This window comes from Canis lupus, chromosome 19 (assembly GCF_003254725.2).
Source record: "Canis lupus dingo isolate Sandy chromosome 19, ASM325472v2, whole genome shotgun sequence".
Taxonomy (NCBI): Eukaryota; Metazoa; Chordata; class Mammalia; order Carnivora; family Canidae; genus Canis; species Canis lupus.
Genome location: NC_064261.1, coordinates 53620446 through 53643340, shown reverse-complemented (window position 1 = coordinate 53643340; position 22895 = coordinate 53620446). Strand labels below are relative to the sequence as shown.

Here is a 22895-nt window from a genome sequence, read left to right as displayed (position 1 = left end):
ATTTCTATGACTTTTTGTGTAAATCAGAAAATAGTTCCATTAATAGTGCCATATTTAATTTTTTACATTAATCTATTACTTTATCAGTTTTTCCTCTAACATAATCAGCAAACCCAAACCAAATTCTCTCAAACTTTTAATCTAAGTTTTACAATTTTAAGGAAAAAAAACTATCATGGAATTTAATCTTTTGGCTAATTTAATTGCATCACTGCACTTAAGATACTTGCATTAAGAATATCCATATTAGAAACCTGATATGCTGGTGAACCTAATACTTTCTGGGGCAGTCCTTTAATTGTAATTTCCATGAGGACCTAAGAGAGATAAAAAGTTGTGTTGCAAATTAGCCACATAAATATTTCGCTTAGTAAAAATCCAGTACTGTTAACTATATTTTTCATTTAATAGTTTACTGTTAAGTAATGTTCATTAATATAACAGATTCTCAGTGCAAGAAGTTCGAATACAATGTTTATATATTAATGTATGTATTTACATTAGTTTTAAAAGTTCAAATATAGAAACAAAAAATAAAATGACAAAGTCCTCCTTTATCTCCAGGGAAAATATCAATACTATGAGTTTGTGAAGTTTATTTTTCTAGACTTTCTAAATTTCCATATATTTAAATACACAGTGAAACCAAACTTCCCAGACTATCTCATATATATTCTTTTATACCATTAATAACATACTGTGAGATGCTCTGCAATAAACCTTTATCTGTTAGAATTTTCACATCAATATATATACATAGGCATTCTTGGGACGCCTGGGTGGCTCAGCGGTTAAACGTCTGCCCTCTGCCCAGGGTGTGGTCCTGGACTCCCAGGATCGAGTCCCATATCAGGCTCCTGCATGGAACCTGCTTCCCCCTCTGCCTCTCTCTTTCTGTCTCTCGTGAATAAATAAAATCTTAAAAAAAAAAAAAAAAATATATATATATATATACATATAGGCATTCTTAACTGCTACATGAATGTGCATAGTTTATTCATCAAAACATTTTTCTATTAATAGCCCTTGAGGCCTTTTTTTAATGCCACAAAAAAAGATCTTCTGTAATGAATTATGTATCCACTAGTGCCAGAAGCAAGTATTTCAAGACTATTAACTGGAAGCTGGGTCTGAAGACACATCTCTCAAATATGACAGGGCCTATCAAACTGCCACTCATAATTATTATTATACTGCTATTAATCTGAACTACATAACAAGTGACATAATGACTTCACATAAAGGGTTGTGTTAGTTAAAATGTGCTTTGTTTGACTCTCTCACTTGAATCAGACACTAATGATCATAATACTAAACAGCATTTGTAGACTCATTTATTTTGTTCCTGACCAATCATGTTCTGCATACATTACTTATAAAGCTATTACTGTATTTCCTTCACAAAAGGGAAGAGTAGAAAAACTGAGCAAGATTACTCAGCTAATAAATGGGCAGGGAGAGTCAACCTACACTGCTCCAGAGCCCGTGCTGTTAACCACTATGATCTACTACCTTCTGGAAGACCCAGAAGGAATTTAAGTAGGGTACACTTTACTCCATCTGCGGGTATCTTGGGATACTATTATAAAAAGTACACCCAGTTTGTTTTTTCCTTCTCTACTATATAGGATAAAAATGGTGTTTAACGTCAAAGACATTACCTCAGTTAAACAGAGGTAACTTAAATTGCCTAAGTTCCCCAAGATTACCAGGTATTTTCTTAAAAGTACAAAGTAACAATTAGTGGAGCTCAGCAATCTTATAAAATTAGTGTTCACCTGAGTTTCCTCAGTTCAAGTTTCATGTCCTTTACCCCGTTTCCTATGTATGGCTCATTCTTATGACACTGGAAGATTTTTGTATCACCAGTATACTCATTTACTTTATTGAGGTTTCCAATGACTGGAGTCAATAGAATAACATTTATTACAGGGCTAAATTACTGATAAATATTGATATAAAATGTCTTTTTAAAACTCGGTCAGGAGACACCTGGGTGGCTCAAATGGTTAAGGATCCAACTCTTGGTATCAACTCAGGTCATAAGCTCAAGACCTTCCTGGGGATTCACACTCAGTGCAGTCTGCTGGAGATTCTTTCCCACTCCTCCCCCTCTCTTATTTCTCTCACTTGTATGCAAAGATTTCTCTAAAAAAATTTTTAATCTTAAGGAAAAAAAAAACGTGGTCTATGTAAGTATCTTCAATAAAAAATTCTATTTCAGAGTATGACTTTTGAGTTCTAGCACATAATTATACTTACCAGTGTTTTTGATACAGGAAATACTTCTGACTTCACTATGCTTTCTAAAGATTTTAATAAGAGGGTCAAAACTTCAGAACCTGGTCTCTCTTTTTTGTTACCTATCAAAAAGCAAAAGGAAGAATGTAGTTCTAAATATGCAAGTATTTTTATGGGAAAAAATATAGTATTTTTGGGAATAATAACATATGCTTAGCTATGAAACATTGATTTTTAAAAAATATATCAAACAGCTTTATTTAAAAGTAAAGTCCGGGGCACATGGGTGGCTCAATCGGTTAACCACCTGCCTTCAGCTCCAGTCATAATCCCACGGTCCTGGAAGTAAGTCTCACATCAGGCTCCCTGATCCCATAGGGATCCTCCTTCCTGTCTCCCTCCCTTCTCTCATGAATAAATAATTCTTTAAAATAAGATGAAAGTCTAGAACCTATACACTTCAAAAATACACTCTAAAAAATAGTATTTACAAAAGCCAAACAAAAATTTAGTGCTATAAAAATCATTTGATCAGTTATAGTAGTTACCTGATTCAATAACTGACTTCATCAAGCTTATCAGCTCCTTCCAAATAGCATTGACAACTACATCTGCCAAACAAAACAAACTTTAGAATACAGTAGATAGGACTATAAAAGCTCACCTTTTTATCCTTACACCAAATAAATAAGTTGAGCAATACTTAGAATATACTTCTTATAATATTCAACCTTATAATCAGTTTATGAAACACTATCACAACAAAGAATTATTTCTGCAAACTCATCAATACTGGGTCATGTAACTTAATTAACAGTGATTATTTTCTCTTTTTTTCTATTATCTGCATTTTCTTTACTGAACACCTTTTGCTTCTGAGACAAGGAAAAAAAAATCGAAATTTCAAAAGAACACCTGAAACATCCTAGAAAGAAATCTCCCAGCCAGTTAAATAGCTAACTATTTCACTTTTGAAATTTCATCTTAATATCTGATAGACCATCAGGACGCCCAGGTGGCTCAGCAGTCAAGTGTCTGCCTTTGGCTTAGAGCCTGATCTCGGGATCGAGTCCCATACCTGGCTCCCTGCATGGAGCCTGCTTCTCTCTATGCCTATGTCTCTGTCTCTCTCATGAATAAAATAAATCTTTAAAAAAAAAAAAACAAACAAACCTCTGGGGCAGCCCGGGTGGCTCAGCGGTTTAGCGCCGCCTTCAGCCCAGGGCGTGGTCCTGGAGACCCAGGATCGAGTCCCATGTAGGGCTCCCTGCAGGAAGCCTGCTTCTCCCTCTGCCTCTCTATCTCTCTCATGATAAATAAATAAAATCTTAAAAGAAAATCTGATAGACTATCACACACAGGAGGAGTTTAAGTGTAGATACTGGGGCCATAGAGCCCAAGTCTGAATCACAGCTCCACCACTTACCACGTGACGTTATTTACTTCTCTACATAACACAATTTCCTCAGCTGAGAATTGGACTAAAAGAGAAGGTTACTGTGAGGATTTATATGTAAAGTTCTTGGAGCGCAATTTGGCCAAAATATGGCACTATATAAATATTTGTTATTTTACTTTCTTTGTAAACACAGGATTAAACAAATAAAAAAATCTTCTCTTAAATATTTACCAGAAGCATCTTTTCCAACCGCAACAAAGCTATCATGAACAGCAGTGATAAGTGTATTTGCATGTTTGGAAAAAAAAGAAGAGCTGCTGATTAACGGATGTTCAAGCGGCTCTAAAATATAAAAAAGAGAAAAAAACAATTATGCCAAACCAAAGTTTTATGAAATAAACATCGTAATATAAAATTTTAGGTGGTCTGACATGTGTTTTCTATTAAAAAGATTTAGACTTATTTCATACATGATTACAGAATATTTTGGCTTTGGGGAAAATAAACATCTTCCCGCCTTAAAGAACCATGCTCTGAACGGTTTTAAAAAAATACATACATACATACATAAATACCTAAACTCAGTACGAGTTTGTTTTGCTTAGCAAAACTCAAGACTTCTGGACCCAACAAAAAATGAAGCAGCATTTCAAGTCCCAAAAGTTGAATAGAGGGGATTGTGGCCATTCCACCTAAATTTGAACTTAAATTCATCCGGGGAGTTACAGTAGTTCCAAATGGGGAAGCACCTTAAAAAAAAAAAAAAAAAAAAAGTTATAGTTGCTTAAATTACCTACCCAAATGAATATATTGTTGACTTCATTTCAATGAAACGTATCTTTATAAATAAAAAGGTTCTCTCAAATGAAAGTTGAATTTTTGCTTAAAGCCCACAACAGAGTTCCTAATTATCTTACTAGGTGAAGAACAAGATTAGTGTTATACATCATTTAAATGCATACAATTATGAAGCATTAATCTATACTTTGAAAATTATGGAGGCATTCCTGCCACTTAAATATAAAAATCTGACTAGAAGAGCTAACATAAATAGCAAATCATATTCTTTCAATGAAGAACATGATATACATATATATATGTATATACACGCACACACACTAAGCCACTTTAAAAAAAAAGGTTTTTTTTTTTTTAATTTGTTTGTTGGGGGCGGGGTACAGGGAGAGAATCTCAAGCAGACATTGTGTGGAGCCCAACTTGGGGCTAAATCGCATGATCCTGAGAACATGACCAGAGCAGAAATCAAGAGTCAACACTTAATCAACTGGGCCATCCAGGCAACCCCTAGGCAAATTTTTTTTTTTTAAACATCTGTTAAAATCTGTTTTTAATATAAGCTGTAAGATTCTGGTTCTGAAACAAATACAAGAGTCACTGTAATACACATCTCCCATGTATAGTGGAAAAACGTTGATCTTTTCCCAATTACAACAATGCAATTACAACAGCAACACGTAAGAAAATAATTAGTACAGAACAAACTTTGTGATTAGGAGTCAAAATTATAAAGTCCTTCATTTTATGTGAATAACTGAGTAAAGGCTTCATTCAAGTCCTTTTTAAAAATAAAAAAGAGGGGCACCTGGATGGCTCAGTAGTTGAGCGTCTGCCTTCGGCTCAGGGCGTGATTCCGGGGTCCTGGGATCAAGTCCCATATCAGGCTCCCCACAGAAGGCTGCTTCTCCCTTTGTCTTTCCCTCTTTGTGTCTCTCATGAATAAATAAAATCTTAAGAAAAAAAAGAAAAGAAAAAACCCCAACTATGTCTACCTCTTACCTTTGTGTATAGGAGTCATAGGACTTAAACCTGGAGAAGCAGCTACACGAGACGAACTGCCTTGAGCTGAAGCATTAGAATCGATGCTTATTGTACTTTGAATCAGAGGCACGCACACCTATTGGGGTTAAAAGCAAAAAAAGGGAAACTATCTCTAAACTACCTAATTGCCATATATTTTTAAAGTCTTGCATGATTACAGTTAAATTTAAGAAGTAATCTGAATTCTTTTGATATGCTGAGTCCTAGCTGTTTGGATGCACTGGCTAAAAACTAAAATTGAAAAAGTAAAAATTTTTATTACAACTTTATTTGCCCAATAAATGGGTACTATCTATAAATTTCAGCTCTAAATTCCAGATGGGAGATCAGACACCTAAATAATGCCTGAGTTTTAATGCTATCGGTACACTCATTTTAAACTTTTAAAAAATGCACCATAAAAAAATTTGAACTGAGACAACTTCAAACTTGTTTCTAATTATTCCAGTACCAATCAAATCTAGTCAATGCATAAATTATACCGATGAATGTGTGGGACAACTGGGTAAGATTAGGCTACTTAGGACTTCATAATGGTAGAACTTGGAATAATTATGTTCCCATTACATATTATCATTAGTGTCCAATTCCAATTAATTCATGCTGTCAAGCTGAAAAGCCTTAACACACTAAATGTAATGATTACAAGTCTAAAAATTTGCCAAAAAACATAATTTTATTATAAACCCAATTTCCAATAACATATTCACTACCATGCAATTACGTATAGACCAGAAGGACTACAGATTTAAAAAGTAAGATACACTTCAAAATCCCAGATAAACAATAAAGAAATGAAGAAGATAAAAGAAGTTATCAGAGCCATCTTTTTTTACTTATTATACAAAAACACAGAAACCAAGGATGGGACTAACTGCAAAACGAGGACAGTATACTTAAGATTAATAAGTCTTATATCTAAATGCCAGCAAGGATATCAAAACCTAAAAAAAATGTGTAAAATCATTTATAATACTAAAAAGCTATGCTGGGATCAAATGATTTGTTACTATTAGGTGGCCTAGAAATAGGAGATACAAAAGATATCCAACTTATCAACCCAGTGTAGAACTTGATTCCTATTTCAGTAATACTGATTTTATTCTCAATTACATTCTAAATCCTTTGAAATTTCTTTTAAAAAATTCTCAAAATGGCTTTAGAATAAGAATAGATATTTGAGTGATTGTTGGTTGAGAAAGCTTTAGAGGCTCCATTTCACACAACTGCAGAGTATTTTCTGAGGAAACTAAACCCAAGTTCTGTGTTAGGAAAAAATAATCTGTTATATATATAGTGTGGTCTGCTAATACAGCAAACTTAACACTGAAAGATTAGACTGTTAAGAATTTAAGAATGCATTAAGACACACCACACATTTTAGTCAACACTTTTATTACCTGTTCAAAATTGGCAGGAAGATGAGGTCCAAGTCTCATCAGTAGATACCACCAGACTTCTAGTTTTGTTAGTGCTAGAGTTTCTGTTCTCACATGGATGGAACTCAAAGGCTGCATTAACAACTTGAGTCTTTTTGCACTGCATAGTATTTCTTAAAATAAGCACATGGGTTAAAACATGTGAGAGCTAAAGACTAAATTTCAGGAACAAGTCTCCTTTATCATTGCAAGAGAATGAATTAAAAAATTTTATCACCAGCTTGTTAGACCTCAAAATTTAACTTGGACAGAGTCTACTGCAACTAGACTACATACAATTAGGCCAAAGAAATGAGAGGAAAAGAAAAAAAAAAGTAATGTGTATTAGATATTGTGTGTGCCAAGGACGATTTTCCTACCAAGGGACATTTGGCAACGTCTACAGTATCTCTGGTTGTTAGACCCGGAAGGCAGGAGAACGGAAGATGCTGCTGGTCTACTAGGTTACACATCCAAGGATCCTGCTAGATGGACCTTGAACACACAGGGCAGTCCTCCACAACAACTGTCCAGCCCAATGTCCCATGTGAGTTCAACAACTCGGGTACATAAGACAAGACTTCTGTGCTCAAGTAACTTATCAAAAGGACTTAAATAGGATCTTGAAACGTGTCAAGCCACATATCTGATGGGATGGCATTCATGTTTCTGACAGCTATTTGGCCATTTGACTTTCACAATTAATATTTCTATAAAGAAAATAAGGTCAAATCACTATGGGAACAAATTCTCAAATCCTTAACTTGTATTCTACTTATGAGAGGAGCTCCACAATAATATCCCTATAGCAGAAATTGCCAATCGCCATTCATTTTTAGATACAAGACCTGATTCAATCAGAACACCCAATTTTTTATTTCTTTATCTAGTCTCCCATTCAGCCATTCTACCCAATGAGATTTAAGAGCAACTGTATATGGAATCTCTAGAAGGCTCCAGAGATACATGGCTCAGCTGAGAAGTTAATTTTTGCTCTTTTGCCTTCTCCCCTTCCCATAATCTACAACCAAGTAGACTGAAGATGACCGAACAGAAAAGACGGGCATCTGATTCCCTAAGATTTCCTGGATCCGTAATACTAGGGATGGACTCGAGCTCTGGACTTATTTCAAATGAATTAACGTTTTATTTATCTTAAGTCTTCTTATGTCTATTTTATGCTTTAACACTCAACCATACATAATTGCAACAGATTAGCCTAGAACAGTAACTTACATTACCAGTTCATAAAGAACAAAAAGGTAACATTTGCAATTAAAATTTCTGCCTGGCAACATACTTTTACCAATATTTTTAATAAAATTACAGTTAACAAAAATAATCACCTTACAGAAAACAACAAAACGAGGAAGAGAAAGGATTATTAATGGTCTTTGGCAGAGAAAAATATACGATGAAACCAGTATCATTTAGCTGATCTATAAACATACAATATTGATTATATTTAAGATTAACTACCTAGGGATCCCTGGGTGGCGCAGCTGTTTGGCGCCTGCCTTTGGCCCAGGGCGCGATCCTGGAGACCCGGGATCGAATCCCACATCGGGCTCCCAGTGCATGGAGCCTGCTTCTCCCTCTGCCTGTGTCTCTGCCTCTCTCTCTCTCTATCATAAATAAATAAAAATTAAAAAAATAAAATAAAATAAATAAATAAAAAAAAAAGATTAACTACCTGATTAAGTAGGTACTCCTACTGACCTATTCTTGGGCTATATACTCATTCTCATATATATAGGTGACCTCTGAACAAGGGTTTGAATTGCATGGGTCCACTTATACACAGACTTTTTTTTCTTTTTACAGTACAGTACTACAAATGTATTTTCTCTTATGATTTTCTTGTCATTTCTTTGCTCTAGCTTACTTTATTGTAAAGATTAGAGCATGTAATACACATAGCAGACAAGATACGGGTTAATGGACTATTTATGTTATTGGTAAGGCTTCTTTTTTTTTTTTTTTTTTTTTTTTTTTTTTGTTGTTATTGGTAAGGCTTCTATAGTCAACAGCAGGCTATTTGCAGTTAAATTTGAGGGAAAGTGAAAAGTTACACGCAGTGGGATGTTGGTATCCCCAACCTTCCCACTGCTCAAAGGTCAACTGTGTATCAAACACCTCCACTAGACAATAGGAGCTAAGGTAAACCAAAAGGAATCACTTGTATATATTAATAACCCACCATTAGGCACGTTTGAAAGGTACTGAAAGAAAAAAGTTTATTGATCATGTTTCACAGCAATCAAAATGGTTTCCTATCATCTATTGGCTTATGTGACCTTTGATAAACTATTTACTCTCTCTAAAAGAGTGATCATCATAATAGACTGGAGATACTAAGTATGATCAAATTAGAGGTACCTGAAGTGCTCAACTAAGTGTTGGAACATACTAAGAAAGTCACAAATGCTATCTGTCACTTTGTTCAGTTTTTGAAATAGCTTAAAACAAATTTTGTATCTGTGATTTTTCAATAATGCCTAAGCTTTTAAATTCTATTTAGCTACAAGCTTATTTTCTTAAAAAAAAAAAAAAAATTTTCAAAAGGTTAAGTTTCAATATAGACTCCAAGAAATCGAAAAGGAAAAAAAGGAAAAAAAAAAAAAAAAAAAAAAAGAAATCGAAAAGGCCTTGTTCATCTCACTTGAGTAAAATTCATTTAAAAAAAAAAAAAAAGTCAATTTTAAAATATTACTTACCTGGATTCAAAGCAAAATTATCTATTAGACTCTTCCAAGCAATAAAAGCTATTTTTTTAATCATGGGTGCCCCACTACGAAATCCTAGTTCTTCCAGCTGTAACAGAGAATTAATGAAACTCCCACTTCGATGCAAGGTCTAAAAATGAAAAATCATTACAAAGTTATTTATCTACCTAAAACAATATGTAGATATTATTATTATTCATTTATCTAAGTCATTATTAGCTATGTAAAATCTTAAAATTTTAACGTTTAAAATGTCCTGAATCCTATATATGCACATTCAAAACTCAAGATCACAGAATCTAATCCTCCATCAATTAGATAACGGATAAACATTAGAGAAAATTAGGAAGGTAAGAGAAATCCCAAATCTTACCAACATAGTATCAAAAAAATGGTGTCCCTTTGGGGGGGAAAAAAAAAATCAGAGTATTTAAAATTTAAGATAAAATAAGAAATGTTGAACCTTGAAACTAATAAAAATAGCTTTTCCAAATACACTGAAATAAACAGGAAAAAGTTAAAGGAAAAAAGGACAAATGACAAGTAAACAACGCATCACAAAGAAACACATACATTAAAAAAATGAAACAGCAATTGTAGCTATAAATCACATATAAACTGAATAGCACATAAACAAACAGAAAGTAACTTGCTAAGAAAATCAAAGAATTCATAAAAAAGCTACTAAAGCTAGTAAAATAAATTCAGCAGTTACAGAGTATACAAGATCAAGACACAAAAACTAGCTGTGGTTCTACACAACAGCAACAATCTGAAAAGGTAATTAGGTAAGGAATTCCATTTACAATAGCACTGAAAAGAATTAAATACTCAGGAATAAATCAAACCAAAGAAAAGACTTCTACGCTACAAGCTACAAAATATAGCTAGAAAACATTTAAATAGACCTAAATAAATGGAAAGCCATTCCACATTAAAGTACAAAGTTTTAATACCATTAAAATGTTAGTGTTATACAGAGCAATCTACAGATTCAACAAAATCTCTATTACAAGTCCAGCAGCCTTTTTCACAAAAAAGCTCATCTTCAAATTCCTTATGGAATTGCCAAGAGCCCCAAACAGCCAAATCAATTTTGAAAGAATAAATTTAAAAGAACTTACACTTGCCTTCCAAATTTACTTCAAAAGTGAAATAAAATTAAAACATATGGAAATGGCATAAGGGACCCCGGGTCTCAAAAAGTTAAGCACAGTACTACTATATGACCCAGCAATTCCACTCTTACACATATATCCAAAAGAATGAAAAGCAGAGAATCCAACATATATTTGTACATCAATGTTTATGGCAGCATTATTCACAGTAGCCAAAATGTAAAAACAAGCCAAGTGTCTGCCAACAAATTATAATAAAATGTAAATAAAATGTAATCTAAATAAAAATGTTATAGAGTAAAATATTATTCAGCCCTAAGAATGAAATTTATTAAATGCCTGCTACTACATGAATAGAACTTGAAAAAATTACATATAGAGACAGCAAATAGAACAGCAGCGACCAGATGTTGGTGGTAGGGCAGTAGAAGGAGTCATCGTTTAACATGTATAAAGTTGGGAGATGATGAAAACGTTCTGGGGGACGCTTGGGTGGCTCAGTGGTTGAGCACCTGCCTTCAGCCCAGGGCGTGATCCTGAAGTCCTGGGATCAAGTCCCATGTCGGGCTCCCTGCCTGGAGCTTGCTTCTCCCTCTGCCTGTGTCTCTGCCTCTTTCTCTGGGTCTCTCATGAATAAATACATAAATAAAAAATCTTTAAAAAAAGAAAATGTTCTGGGTATAGATAGTGATGTTTACACAACTTGTGTATGTGTTCAATGCACTCAACTGTATACGTACGATGGTATGATAAATGTTTATTCGCTACAATAAAAAAAAAAAAAAATCCCTTCCCCTCAAAAGAAACAAACAAACAACCTGGCTTAAAGGCAAAACATATAGTTGATCCTCACTAACCATCAATGTTAAGTTCTGTGAAGCCCACCACAGAACAAGTACTGAGCCACTGCTCCTAGGGAAGATGCAGGTTAGGTTCCTATGAGAACTTTTCTGTCAACCAAATGACCTTAACCTTGTTTCCTATTTATTTCTGTTTAAAGATACCATATGTATTGTTGATTCACTAACACTGAACTCTTAGCCAGTAACACTGTACCTCACGCCTGAAGAGTGTGTACATAATATGTGTAATCTCTCCCAGGGCACATCACAGTCTTCCTGTGCTTAGGAACCATGGACAACACTTTGGCACTAAGCTTGGGGGCCATTTAAAACTAAATTCACCAAGGTAAACCACAAAATGTGGAAAATGTGTCACTAAGATTATGAAAAGGACATGTGGGGTTTTTTTTGTTTTTTTGTTTTTTTAAGATTTTGAGAGAGCACTCACAAGCAGAGGGAAGGGCAGAGGGAGAAGCAGGCTCTCCACTGAACAGAGGGCCCTATGCGAGGATGGATCCCAGGACCATACACCCTGGGATCAAGAGCGGAGAAGGCAGACGCTTAAACAGAGCCACCCAGGCTCCCCAAAAAGGACATACGTTAAAAAAAAAAAAAAAAAAGGGATCCCTGGGTGGCACAGCGGTTTGGTGCCTGCCTTTGGCCCAGGGCACGATCCTGGAGACCCAGGATCGAATCCCACGTCGGGCTCCCGGTGCATGGAGCCTGCTTCTCTCTCTGCCTGTGTCTCAGCCTCTCTCCTCTCTCTGTGTGACCATCATAAATAAATAAAAATTATAAAAAAAAGAAAAAAAAAAACATTGAGAGTTCAAATAAAAAGGCAGAGTATAACCTTGCTCTACCTCTGCTAGGAACCTGCATGCTGGTGGGACTCAAATTTATGCTACTCTATAGGTTTACAACTGACTGAAAAAGCAGAAGTACTTATTGTGGGTTTGCAAACAAACTTCGGTGAGTAGCTACATCTTCCTATATGGTATTCATGAATAAGAAATGAAAGGGTCTCACAGGTATAAACTGTAGACTTACCTTCCCAAGAAGTTTAACAAACAAAGGCCACAATTTTAACACGTAAGTTTCATTCTTACTCATAAATAGCTTATGGAGTTCTGAAAGTAGTTTCTGCAAACAAAAGCAAAAATATTTACCAAAAACACTCTTGAGAATACACAACATGCGGTTCAAACTGTCTCAGCTGAATTAACTTTTCCCAATGTTTTATTAGAAAAACTTTCATATACATAGTAAAGCTAAAAGCTTTACAGTGTATGTCCAAATATAAATAGCATTACCATCTTACTATGCTTATCACAAATCTGGCCATTATTTCATTCATCAATTCAGCTTAATCGTTTTCTACCAATACCCTTTTCCCTGAAAACTTCAGCATGTGTATCTTTAGAGTTCAAATGATACTGTTTTAACTCTTTACTCTTTAAAATATATTAATAACTTCATGGATAACAGCTGAGAACATTTTCGTTGAAATTTATAAAAAAAAATTCTATATACGCTTAGAAAATTAATAAACTTAGCAAAATAAAAAAAAATTGCAAAGACCCTGGAGCTACTTTATTAGGCTCCAAACATTACCATGAGGCCTCCTAAATTTTAAAAAATAAACAAAACCCCAGGCTTTCAAATATGGAAAGCTCCCTCACTACACCTGGATTACTGAAGGTTACCTCTGAACTAGTTTCCCTTCTACTCAATTCCCGTAGAGTCTATTTTCAACACTGGCACAGTGATCCCTTTAAAGTCCAAGTCAGCACATATAACAATCCTAGACTCAAAATCTTCAAAAATGGTTTTCAACAGAAGCCAGAGTGAAAAACAAATGTCTCACAATACTGCCCAAGGCCCTATGTGATTTGGCCCTGTTTCTCTGACGTCATGTCCTATCCTCCAATCCTCATTCACTCTATCATACTGGCCCCCTTGCCCAGGGTTCACTGAACACCAACACAAAACCATCAGAGCAGGGCCTTTTGCTCTCACACAGTTCCTCCTGCCTGGAATGACCTTACATTCCCTATCATCCAAGTACCTAATTTTTATACACTTTCAAATCACTGTTTAAATACCTATTCTTTTCCTCCCTCTGTCCAAAACACTTCCTCTCCAATGGCACTCTCCATCTAGTCTCTACAGTTCTCCATTACGTTCTTCGCGGATTATACCATATATTCTTTATTGCCTCTCCCACTAGACAGTAAGTGCCAAAAGTTTCTTCTGTTCACTGCTATATTCAGTGTCTAAAACAAAGGCCAGCATATAAGTGCTAATAAATATTTGTTACGAGAACAATGGTAGAATAGCCTAAAACCTGGGGCAAGTAATAACTTTAGGAAGCTGTACACATTACAGGCACGTAGGTGCTTTAAATTTATACCTATTGGATTACGTTAAAGCAACCCAAATAGCACTGAAATCAGTTAACGTTCTCCCTTTTCCAGAAATGCAATCTCTTTCAATCACTATTCACTGGGGATGAAATAAAATGCCTGGATCTTACAAATACCAAATAGACTCCTTAAACTGGGAGTAGTGTACCTATACTAACATAAACAATTACTTATGTTTTATTAAAAGTGGAACTTCCCAGATCATAATGCAATTATACCACTATGAGCCCTAAGTTTGGGCCAGAAACTTACAATGCAGTACTCAAAAAATCCTTATACAAAATACTTACAGTAGTCATAAGCTGCTCTGTGATAGATGCTATTTCTTGTTGTTTCTGAAGCAACAATGGCATTCCCATCTCTAGAGCAGTTGCTCCCCGCAAATGCACCTTTTGGGCTGAATGAACCACTAAAGGTATCACCAGTTTTGCCCACCTAATGGACTCTTCTCCCATTTGAACTGGGGCTTGTTCAATTAGTCTGTAATAGAGAAATCAATAAATAAATTGGCTTGACCTCACCTTTTATTTCCAAACTACTAGGAAAATAAGCAGCACATAGAAATATACCTAGTAGTGTCCATTTGTTTTAGTATACATATATGCATATACACAAATATAATCTTACTTACTAATTTATAGATTTCTGTATTATTTTTTATGAATTTTTTAAAATAAAAAAACACACCACCTTTTCTTCAGATTAATATTTAAAATATTAGTTTTTTTATAAAGTAAACTCAACATTCTTTGAGGACAGCCAGAGAATTGTGACATGTTATCATGCAAGACATCAGAACACAAATTAGGTTAAGCAAATAGCTCAATTACGGAAAACTTTGAAAGAATGAAAAACAAGGTAAGATAAAGCACATCAACAAAGTTTGTATGCTGTCAGCATATCCTTTAAAGAGAAGGGATGTATAGGAAGAAGGTAGAGGATTTTGCTGTTTTCCCATCTGCTAATGGCTGTTAATGCCTTCTTATACTCCCTATGGCCTATTTGGGAGCCTATTATTATTTTTTAAACTCTTCCAAGTTTTAATGGAAATAATTCAAAAAATCAGAATCATGTTAGCAGCAGCAATATAATCAAGACTTTATTTTTATGTATGCTCTACAACATGGGGATTGGACTCAATACCCCGAGATCAAGAGTATCATGTTCTACCAAATGAAACAGTCAGGCATCCCAACCAAGACTTCATTTGTAAGACTCAGTAAAAATAAAAACAAGAAAGAAACCTAGTAATATAAACACATCTACTACTTTTTCCTGTTACCTTTATTCCTTGAGACTTTTAGAAGACATTTTGTTCTTTTCATGTCTAATTCATATTCAAGTCCCCAAAGTCCATTTCATGTAGTAAATTCTAAATTTACTGAAACTATTCTTCCAAAACAGCAAATTCATACCTTATGATGACATTTAACGCTTCATAATCAACAACAGCAGAATGCATCTCTCCTCTATTAAATACTATTTCTAAAGAATCAATTATAGTGGATACCTAAAAAACAGAACCAAAGAAATACAAATCAAATAAGCCTGAATTTTTAAAGTGGTATGTGTTGAAAAAACATACAAAAACCATACTCACTACTTTGCCAATGACTTCAGCAGGAAACGTCTGCTTGGATATCACCCAAAGTGCCCTAGTACGTACATTTTTGTCTGGGCTCTTAACACTATCATTCAATTTTAAAAGCAGTTCTTGAATATCTGTCTCTGAAAAACGAGCAGCTTTAATCATGTGAAAGTTTGCATGTTTTAAAATCTCAACTACAGACACGGAAAAACATCATACTCTTCACTGTGAAAAAATTAAATGCATATCCAGAGAGATGGATCAGCGAACCAATGCTAATATCAAACTTCATCCCAAAACACAAAACTTAGGACAGATGGGAAGGGATACTCAGAGAAAATAAGCAACATACTCAATTTTGTGCAACTGAGAATATTTCACTGGTATCATTATATGTTGATACCATATATATAACAATTATCATTTATTGTTTTATTTAAACATTTAAGACAAAGATGCTATAAATCCTCCACCTTTGCTCTAAAATGGACTTCTATTTTAGACTGGGAACATGTGTACATATAAAAAAGGGCATAAACTTTACCATCACAGAAAAAGATGGTAGTAACTTTCTGGCATTTCCTATTCCCTATCTTGGATTTCCCCCTTTCTAGAGGTCACTTCCTAAGGTTCCCATTAAAATGGCAAACTACAAAGGAATAATTAAGGTCACTTGAAAACTTAGCTACTTTGGGTTCCAAATTATCCTAATACTACTATGTAAAAGAACTTTTTAATTCCAACACATTCATTAGTGCATATGCTTGCTCTATACAATAACCATCTAACTGTCGTTAACTTCCTAAGCAGATATACTTCTTAAAGGAGAAGGTTCATTTTTTGTTACGATCATTTCAAAATAGGTTTATATTCTCTTTAGAGCAAGCGTTATGTTTATCAAGTTAAAGCTATGTCTAGAAAAAACGAGCTTTTAAAAAACGATAACCCAAAGATTATTTCTTTCTCAAAAGCAAATCCTAAACTACAATTTACAAAAGTAATACAAAAGTAACAGTATTTTTAACTTTATCAAACTAAATTTATAAACTCTAAAAATATTTTTTGTGTCAGTGTCAGACATTTCTCAACCAAGTGCTAAAACATAAACTCTAAAAATATTATGCCATAATAAATTTACCTGATAATCCCACAGTAATTTTGGGATTATATAAACAAAACCCCAAAGCCTGTAGAGCAGCACTACTGAGGTCTGAATTTTGACTGGAAATGTGAATCTACAAAAACAAAAGGTACATTATAAGCAATTATGGTTGTAAATATATTCTCAGGGAACAAAAGTCGCCCAGAAAATAAAATTGTTTTAATCCAATCAACCAACAAATGTTTGAGGAATAAAATCAGGAGGCCATCTATACAACTTGGCAAAGAAAGGAAGAGCACTAGAAAGGGATCACACTAAAAAAGAATGTTTCTCTTAAAAAAAAACAAAAACAAAACAAAACAGCTCCACACAGCTGAAAGCAATAAAAGAGCCAACAAACGGAAAATGCTAAAGACACCTCCACAAAAGGTAAGCAAGACACTCAAAAACACAATCTAGCATCCTAGCTCTAGAGTAGAGTGACACTTCTAAGACAGAGCGTGTTGGAATGTAACGTTTACGGAAGATCTAAAATGATAGGAGCTTTAAACATTATCTCAATGTTTTAAAAGAAATCCCTATTTTGTAGACTGGAAAATCTGAATGATCAAATGGATCTGAACGAAATCCATAAAATCCCAAACCTGTCAAAGGTATTGTTATATTCCCTAACCCTACATTTCTTTGTAACTTTTTCTTGGTACCATTTCCTATTTCCTATTCCATTTCCTATTCCAAATTGAGTTCTCTTTAAATCCCCTCACTGCTCTGAACCAGGTATCTTTTTTTTTTTTTTTTTTTAAGATTTTTTATTTATGATAGAGAGAGAGAGAAAGAGAGAGGCAGAGACACAGGCAGAGGGAGAGGGAGAAGCAGGCTCCATGCCAGGAGCCCAACGCGGGACTTGATCCCGGGACCCCAGGATCGTGCCCTGGGCCAAAGGCAGCCGCGAAACCGCTGAGCCACCCAGGGATCCCCCTGAACCAGATATCCAAGGAATACTCAGCTATTTGCTGCTCTCGAGCAGGAAAAATAAGTATATAGACACTTCCCTGAGGTACTCTTTTTATAATTAAATGAAACAATTCAAAAAAACAAGCACTGGAGCATAGGACATTAAAACAACCAGTCCTAGGGGCAGCCTGGGTGGCTCAGCAGTTTAGCACCTTTAGCCCAGGGCCTGATCCTGGAGACCCGGGATCCCAAGTCAGGCTCCCTGCATGGAGCCTGCTTCTCCCTCTACCTGTGTCTCTGTCTCTCCCCCCCCCCCCCCCCCCCCCCCCGTGTGCCTCATGAATAAGTCCTTAAAAAAAATAAATAAGTAAAACAACCAGTCCAGGGAAACCTTGTTGGGACTCCTCCTACTTCCCTAAGAACTTTTTCTGTAACCTCACTTAATAAAACTCTATGGCGGGCAGCCCCAGTGGCTTAGCGGTTTAGCGCTGCCTTCAGTCCAGATCGCGATCCTGGAGACCCAGGATTGAGTCCCACGTCGGGCTCCCTGCATGGAGCCTGCTTCTCCCTCTGCGTCTCTGCCTCTCTCTCTCTCTCATGAATAAATAAAATCTTAAAAAAAGATCTCTATTAAAAAAATAAAAATAAAACTCTATTGCTTATTCACAAAAAATAAATAAAACAATTCAGACAACCACAGAAAGACAGTATTAAACATCTTAGACTGAGGGCTACTACTGTTAGCTCTTGGAAAGTAAGCAGCTGTGATCAACTTTTAAATATATATACCTTTAACTGTGTTGCCTTCAAGATTGTCGTGGGTGGGGTGCCTAGGTGGTTCAGTCCTTTAAGTGACCGACTCTTGCTTTCAGCTCGGGTCATGATCTCAGGGTCCTGGGATTGAGTCCCAGTTCCCTCTTTCCCTCCCCCAAGCTCTTAGGTGCGCTCTCTCTCAAATAAATCTTAAAAAAAAAAAAAAAAAAAAGTCATGGGTTCCAGAGCACCTGGGTGATTTGGTTGGTTAAGCACCCAACTCTGGATTTTGGCCCAGGTCATGATCTCAGGGTCACGAGACGGAGCCCCATGTCGGGCTCTGTCTGGGTCAGCAGAGTCTGCTTTATATTCTTTTCCTCTGCCCCTCTCCCTCTCTCTAATAATAAATAAAGCTTAAAAAAAATGTTGTGGGTTCCTAGACTCAACACTAATAGAATTCTAAACAATACAGAAACATGCTACAGTTCACCTAACCTGGCTTTTGTTCTAAAGGAATTCAATTATCTTTGCAGTACTTAATAACTCACCTAGAAAGCTCTTGTTGATTGTCAAGTTTCTGTTGACTTTCCTATCTAACCACCCACAGGCTTCCAAATAATTATTCATCAGACATTTAAGTTACAAACTCTATTAATTAACAGTGCAAGCAATAGAGTTCCTGATCCTGCACTTTCTCAAATACCAAATTTATGAAAATGCATGCTTTCATCACATCCAATAAACAACTGGAATGCCGAATATGATAACGAAGAAAAATGGGATATTACAATTAACACTGTGTAATAATATTATTAATAAGTCCCAAAACACTACACAAAAAAGTTCTTGCTTTACACAAACAAAAAGCACTGCTAACTAACAGGAATACTTCTGGGCAGGCAGTACCTTAAATGCCTAACATTTAGCTGGAAATCGTGCTAAAATGTACATTAGATATCATGACAGACACTTCTGTTTAAAAGCAAGAAAGTCATAGAAATAAGAACTCTGTGGAGATGTAATTCATCTTCATTCTAAAAAGAAGGAATGAATTTAGGGATGGGGGGGCGGGGGCTCAGCGGGTGAGCGTCTGCCTTTGGCCCAGGGCATGATCCTGGCAACCTGGGAATGAGTCCCAGTCAGGCTCCCTACATTGTGTCTCTGCCTCTCTCTCTTTCTCTCGCTGTGTATCTCATGACTAAATAAAATATAGATATATCGATAAATGGACACAGAGAAGGAATTTAGAAGTGTTAAGGACCGTCCCAAAGCCACTGTGTACTTGAGGATCAGATGTCCTCAGTCTGATGTTAAACTACAACACCTCCCTGCAAACAAGCAAGATAACCATAATAACGGGTTTTTAACCAGACAAGAGTAGCAAAAACTGATGGTGAGTGAAGATTAAAAAAAAAAAAAGTCACCACAAAATTGATCAGACAAAATTAAAGAATCATTTACTTATCAGAAGTACATTCCTACAAAAAAACAAACATGAAATAATCCGATAACTGCTTTTAAAATTTGGAGGAGCCTGGCTTGCTCAGTGGGCAGGAGCGTAGATCTCTTGATCTCAAGGTGGATTTGGAGCCCCACATTAGATTTAGAGATTACTTAAAAATAAAATCTTTAAAAAAGAAAAAAAAAAGAAAAGCGGGAAGCCTGAAGCCCAGGTGGCTCAGTGGTTTAGCGCCACCTTCCGCCCAGGGCGTGACCCCGCGGTCCCGGGATCGAGTCCCGCCTCCGGCTCCCTGTTTGGAGCCTGCTTCTCCCTCTGCCTGTGTCTCTGCCTCTCTCTCTCTCATAAATAAATAACATTTTTTAAAGTAAGTAAATAAATAAAAATAAAATCAATAAAACAAAAGCATAGATTTTTGTATTCAAGTGGCCTTGGGCAACATAGGGCAGATTAAACCAATTTGTTCTACGCAGTGGGGGTTCAAGAGAACCCTTACAGGGAGATGGAGGGTTAAGGAAGAGAAAACACGCAAGGTGATCAAGAAAGTAATCGGCGGGGGCAGCCCGAGTGGCTCAGCGGTTGAGCCTCTGCCTTCAGCCCAGGGCGTGATCCTGAAGTCCCAGGATCGAGTCCCACATCGTGCTCCCTGCATGGAGCTTGCTTCTCTCTCTGCCTGTGTCTCTGCCTCTCTTTCTTATGAATAAACAAATAAAATCTTAAGAAAAAAAAAGGAGGGGGGCGGAAATCCCTGGGTGGCTCAGCGGTTTGGCGCCTGCCTTTGGCCCAGGGCGCGATCCTGGAGTCCCGGGATCGAGTCCCACATCAGGCTCCCGGCATGGAGCCTGCTTCTCCCCCGGCCTGTGTCTCTGCCCCCCCCCCTCTGTCATAAATAAATCTTTAAAAAAAAAAAAAAAAAAGGAAGTACTTGGCGCCTAATAAATCCACAAACGGCCCTGTAGGAATCGCACTCTTATACCAAGCCTTTTTTTTTTTGGAGTCAGCTTAGAACTTTCCACCACACACATATAGACCAAAAAAAAAAAAAAACAACTATTCAGTAAACGGATACATACTTTCAAAACTCTGAGGAGCTGGGGAAGCCTTTTCTCGATTTCCGTAACGACTTCTTTCCCATCTTCTCCAGTCATTCGACTTAAAATCAGAGAGGACACAAGCTCACCCACATGGCGCGCGGAGGGCACGGCGGGGCGCCCCGCACCCAGGCCTAAGGACCCCCCCCCCCCCGAGGGCAGCGCCACGGGGCACCGCGCGTGACACGAACGCGCAGGAACGGCCGCCGAGGGGGCTTCCGCACGCACGGGGCGGGGGGCGGGGGGCGGAGGGGGCCACGCGACGCCACACGCTACAGTGAGCGGCCGTGGTTTTCCAACAGTTGTTACCCGGCGGGCGTCGGCACCTGCAGGGCGCGGAGGCCGGGGTCGTCGGGGCCCAGAGCCGCCCGCCGCCGCGCCCGCCGGACACCGAACTTCCAGCCAACTTCCGCGGCGCGGCTCGGGCGGCGGGGCCCACGTGCGGGCTCCCCGCCCCCCCCCCCCCGCGGGGGACCCCCGCCCCCCGCAGCCTCACCTGCTCAGGGCCAGGTAAGCGTCGGCCTGCTCTCCGGGCGCGGCGGACGCGTCGTCGAGCGTCTCCAGCAGCGGCGCCAGGGGGCTCCCGGCCGGGGCCGTCATGTCGGCCGCCCTGCGCACGGACCGGAAGAGGACGCGACCCCTTGACCGCCCGGCCTCCCGCCCCCGCGTCCGGGCCGCTAACCGCCCCCCGCGCCCCCGCCCGGGCCGCCCCGCCGCCGCTCTCCCGGGCAGCTCCCCACGGGGGGGGGCGGGGCGGCGGGCCGAGGTCCGCCCGCGGGCCCGGCGCTTACCCCACGCACGCACAGCAGGGCCGTGTCCTCCCGCGGCGCCCGACCCCGCCGAACGCGACTCCCCGGCGCGGCCTGTTTACTCTCGCGTGCGGCCCGCTCCCGGCGGGACCAAGATGGCGGCGGGGGCGGGCCCGCGGGCGCGCGGGAGTCGGGCAGGCCTGGCCGCGGAGCCCCGAGCGAGTCCAACAGGGCGGCGGCGCGCCGACGTCATCGATGGCCCCGCCCATCGCGGGGCCCCTCCCGGGGGCGGGCTCTGGCTGCGGACTGCGCCTGCGCCTGCGCCTGCGCCTGCGCCTGCGCGGGCGGGGCCTCGGCGCTCGGGCGGGGGCGTGTCCTTTCCTCCACGTCACTTGGCGGGAGGAGGTGGCTGCAGGGGCGTGACCCCGGGTCCCCGATCCTGTCCCCAGCGGGCCCCCCGCAGGGCGCCTGCTGCTCCCCAGGCCTGGGTCTCCGCCCCCCAACTCTGTGTCTCTTCAATGCATAAATAAAATCTTTTAAAAAAAAGACTAGAGTTGCATTTAGATTGCTGTGGATTCCAACCCTGGCTCTGTGTGACTTCAGCAAATTAGCCAACCTTACTTTTTTTTTTTTTTTTTTTAAGGTTTTATTTATGCAGGGAGCCCCCTGCGGGACCCACCGCTGAGCTGCCCAGATGCCCCATGACCAACCTTTCTAGGCCTCCGTTTCCAACTCCGGAAAATAGGGATGGTCAAGGTAACCACGGCAGGTGAAAGTGAAGTGAGAACAAGTAGGAAAGGAGCCCTGGGTGTTAATTGAATTTAAATTTAAAAAAAAAAAATTTTTTTTTTTTTTTTTTAAGAAGCCTTTGGTTTTCACATTTTAAGTGTTCATAACAATGGCCTGGGGATATTTGTGGTTAAACTGCCAGATTTCTGGGCCCCACCCTTAGACCTTGTGATTCCGAGGATTCAGTAGGTAGCTCCCAAAGATCTGCATTCTTTAATGTAGGCCCCAGGTGTTGAAGGGTGGGACTTGGCGGGGACTTCAGGCGCGGAGAAAGGACTGTGTATACTCTTGACTATTAAAGTATCACCCTCCCTTTTCCTAGGCCTCAGACCTGCCCACATCGCGCAGGATCAGACCAACCTCACACTGGGCATCTTATTTTTTGTTGTTGTTGTTTGCTTTAC

At 38.5% G+C, this 22895-nt stretch overlaps 1 protein-coding gene and 1 long non-coding RNA gene across 7 annotated transcripts in view; one reads left to right on the top strand and one right to left on the bottom strand.

Annotated features, from left to right (window-relative positions):
- RIF1 (replication timing regulatory factor 1) overlaps positions 1–21893 on the bottom strand; it is a 48654-nt gene extending 26761 nt beyond the window's left edge. For 2 of the 4 annotated variants that reach the window (XM_025432016.3, XM_025432035.3), the window contains exons 1-16: positions 21745–21893; positions 21450–21563; positions 20936–21014; positions 16733–16829; positions 15607–15734; positions 15422–15516; positions 14297–14486; positions 12631–12723; positions 9615–9753; positions 6880–7031; positions 5438–5555; positions 4216–4389; positions 3872–3982; positions 2790–2852; positions 2263–2363; positions 231–317 (exon numbers count right to left, since the gene is read on the bottom strand). In XM_025432016.3, the coding sequence (XP_025287801.1) occupies positions 231–317; positions 2263–2363; positions 2790–2852; positions 3872–3982; positions 4216–4389; positions 5438–5555; positions 6880–7031; positions 9615–9753; positions 12631–12723; positions 14297–14486; positions 15422–15516; positions 15607–15734; positions 16733–16829; positions 20936–21014; positions 21450–21553 (1731 nt within the window). In that variant the 5' untranslated portion in view covers positions 21554–21563; positions 21745–21893. Of the gene's footprint in view, positions 1–230; positions 318–2262; positions 2364–2789; positions 2853–3871; positions 3983–4215; positions 4390–5437; positions 5556–6879; positions 7032–9614; positions 9754–12630; positions 12724–14296; positions 14487–15421; positions 15517–15606; positions 15735–16732; positions 16830–18439; positions 18596–20935; positions 21015–21449; positions 21564–21744 lie in introns of those variants that run through there. The other 2 variants (XM_025432025.3, XM_049097111.1) reach the window with 2 other exon arrangements.
- The window catches only part of LOC112649657 (uncharacterized), a 46978-nt gene continuing 45271 nt past the window's right edge, over positions 21189–22895 (top strand). The window contains exons 1-2 of one of the 3 annotated variants that reach the window (XR_007403788.1): positions 21189–21463; positions 22346–22458. This is a non-coding gene — a long non-coding RNA (uncharacterized LOC112649657). The remainder of the gene's footprint in view (positions 21464–22345; positions 22459–22895) is intronic. The other 2 variants (XR_007403789.1, XR_007403787.1) reach the window with 2 other exon arrangements.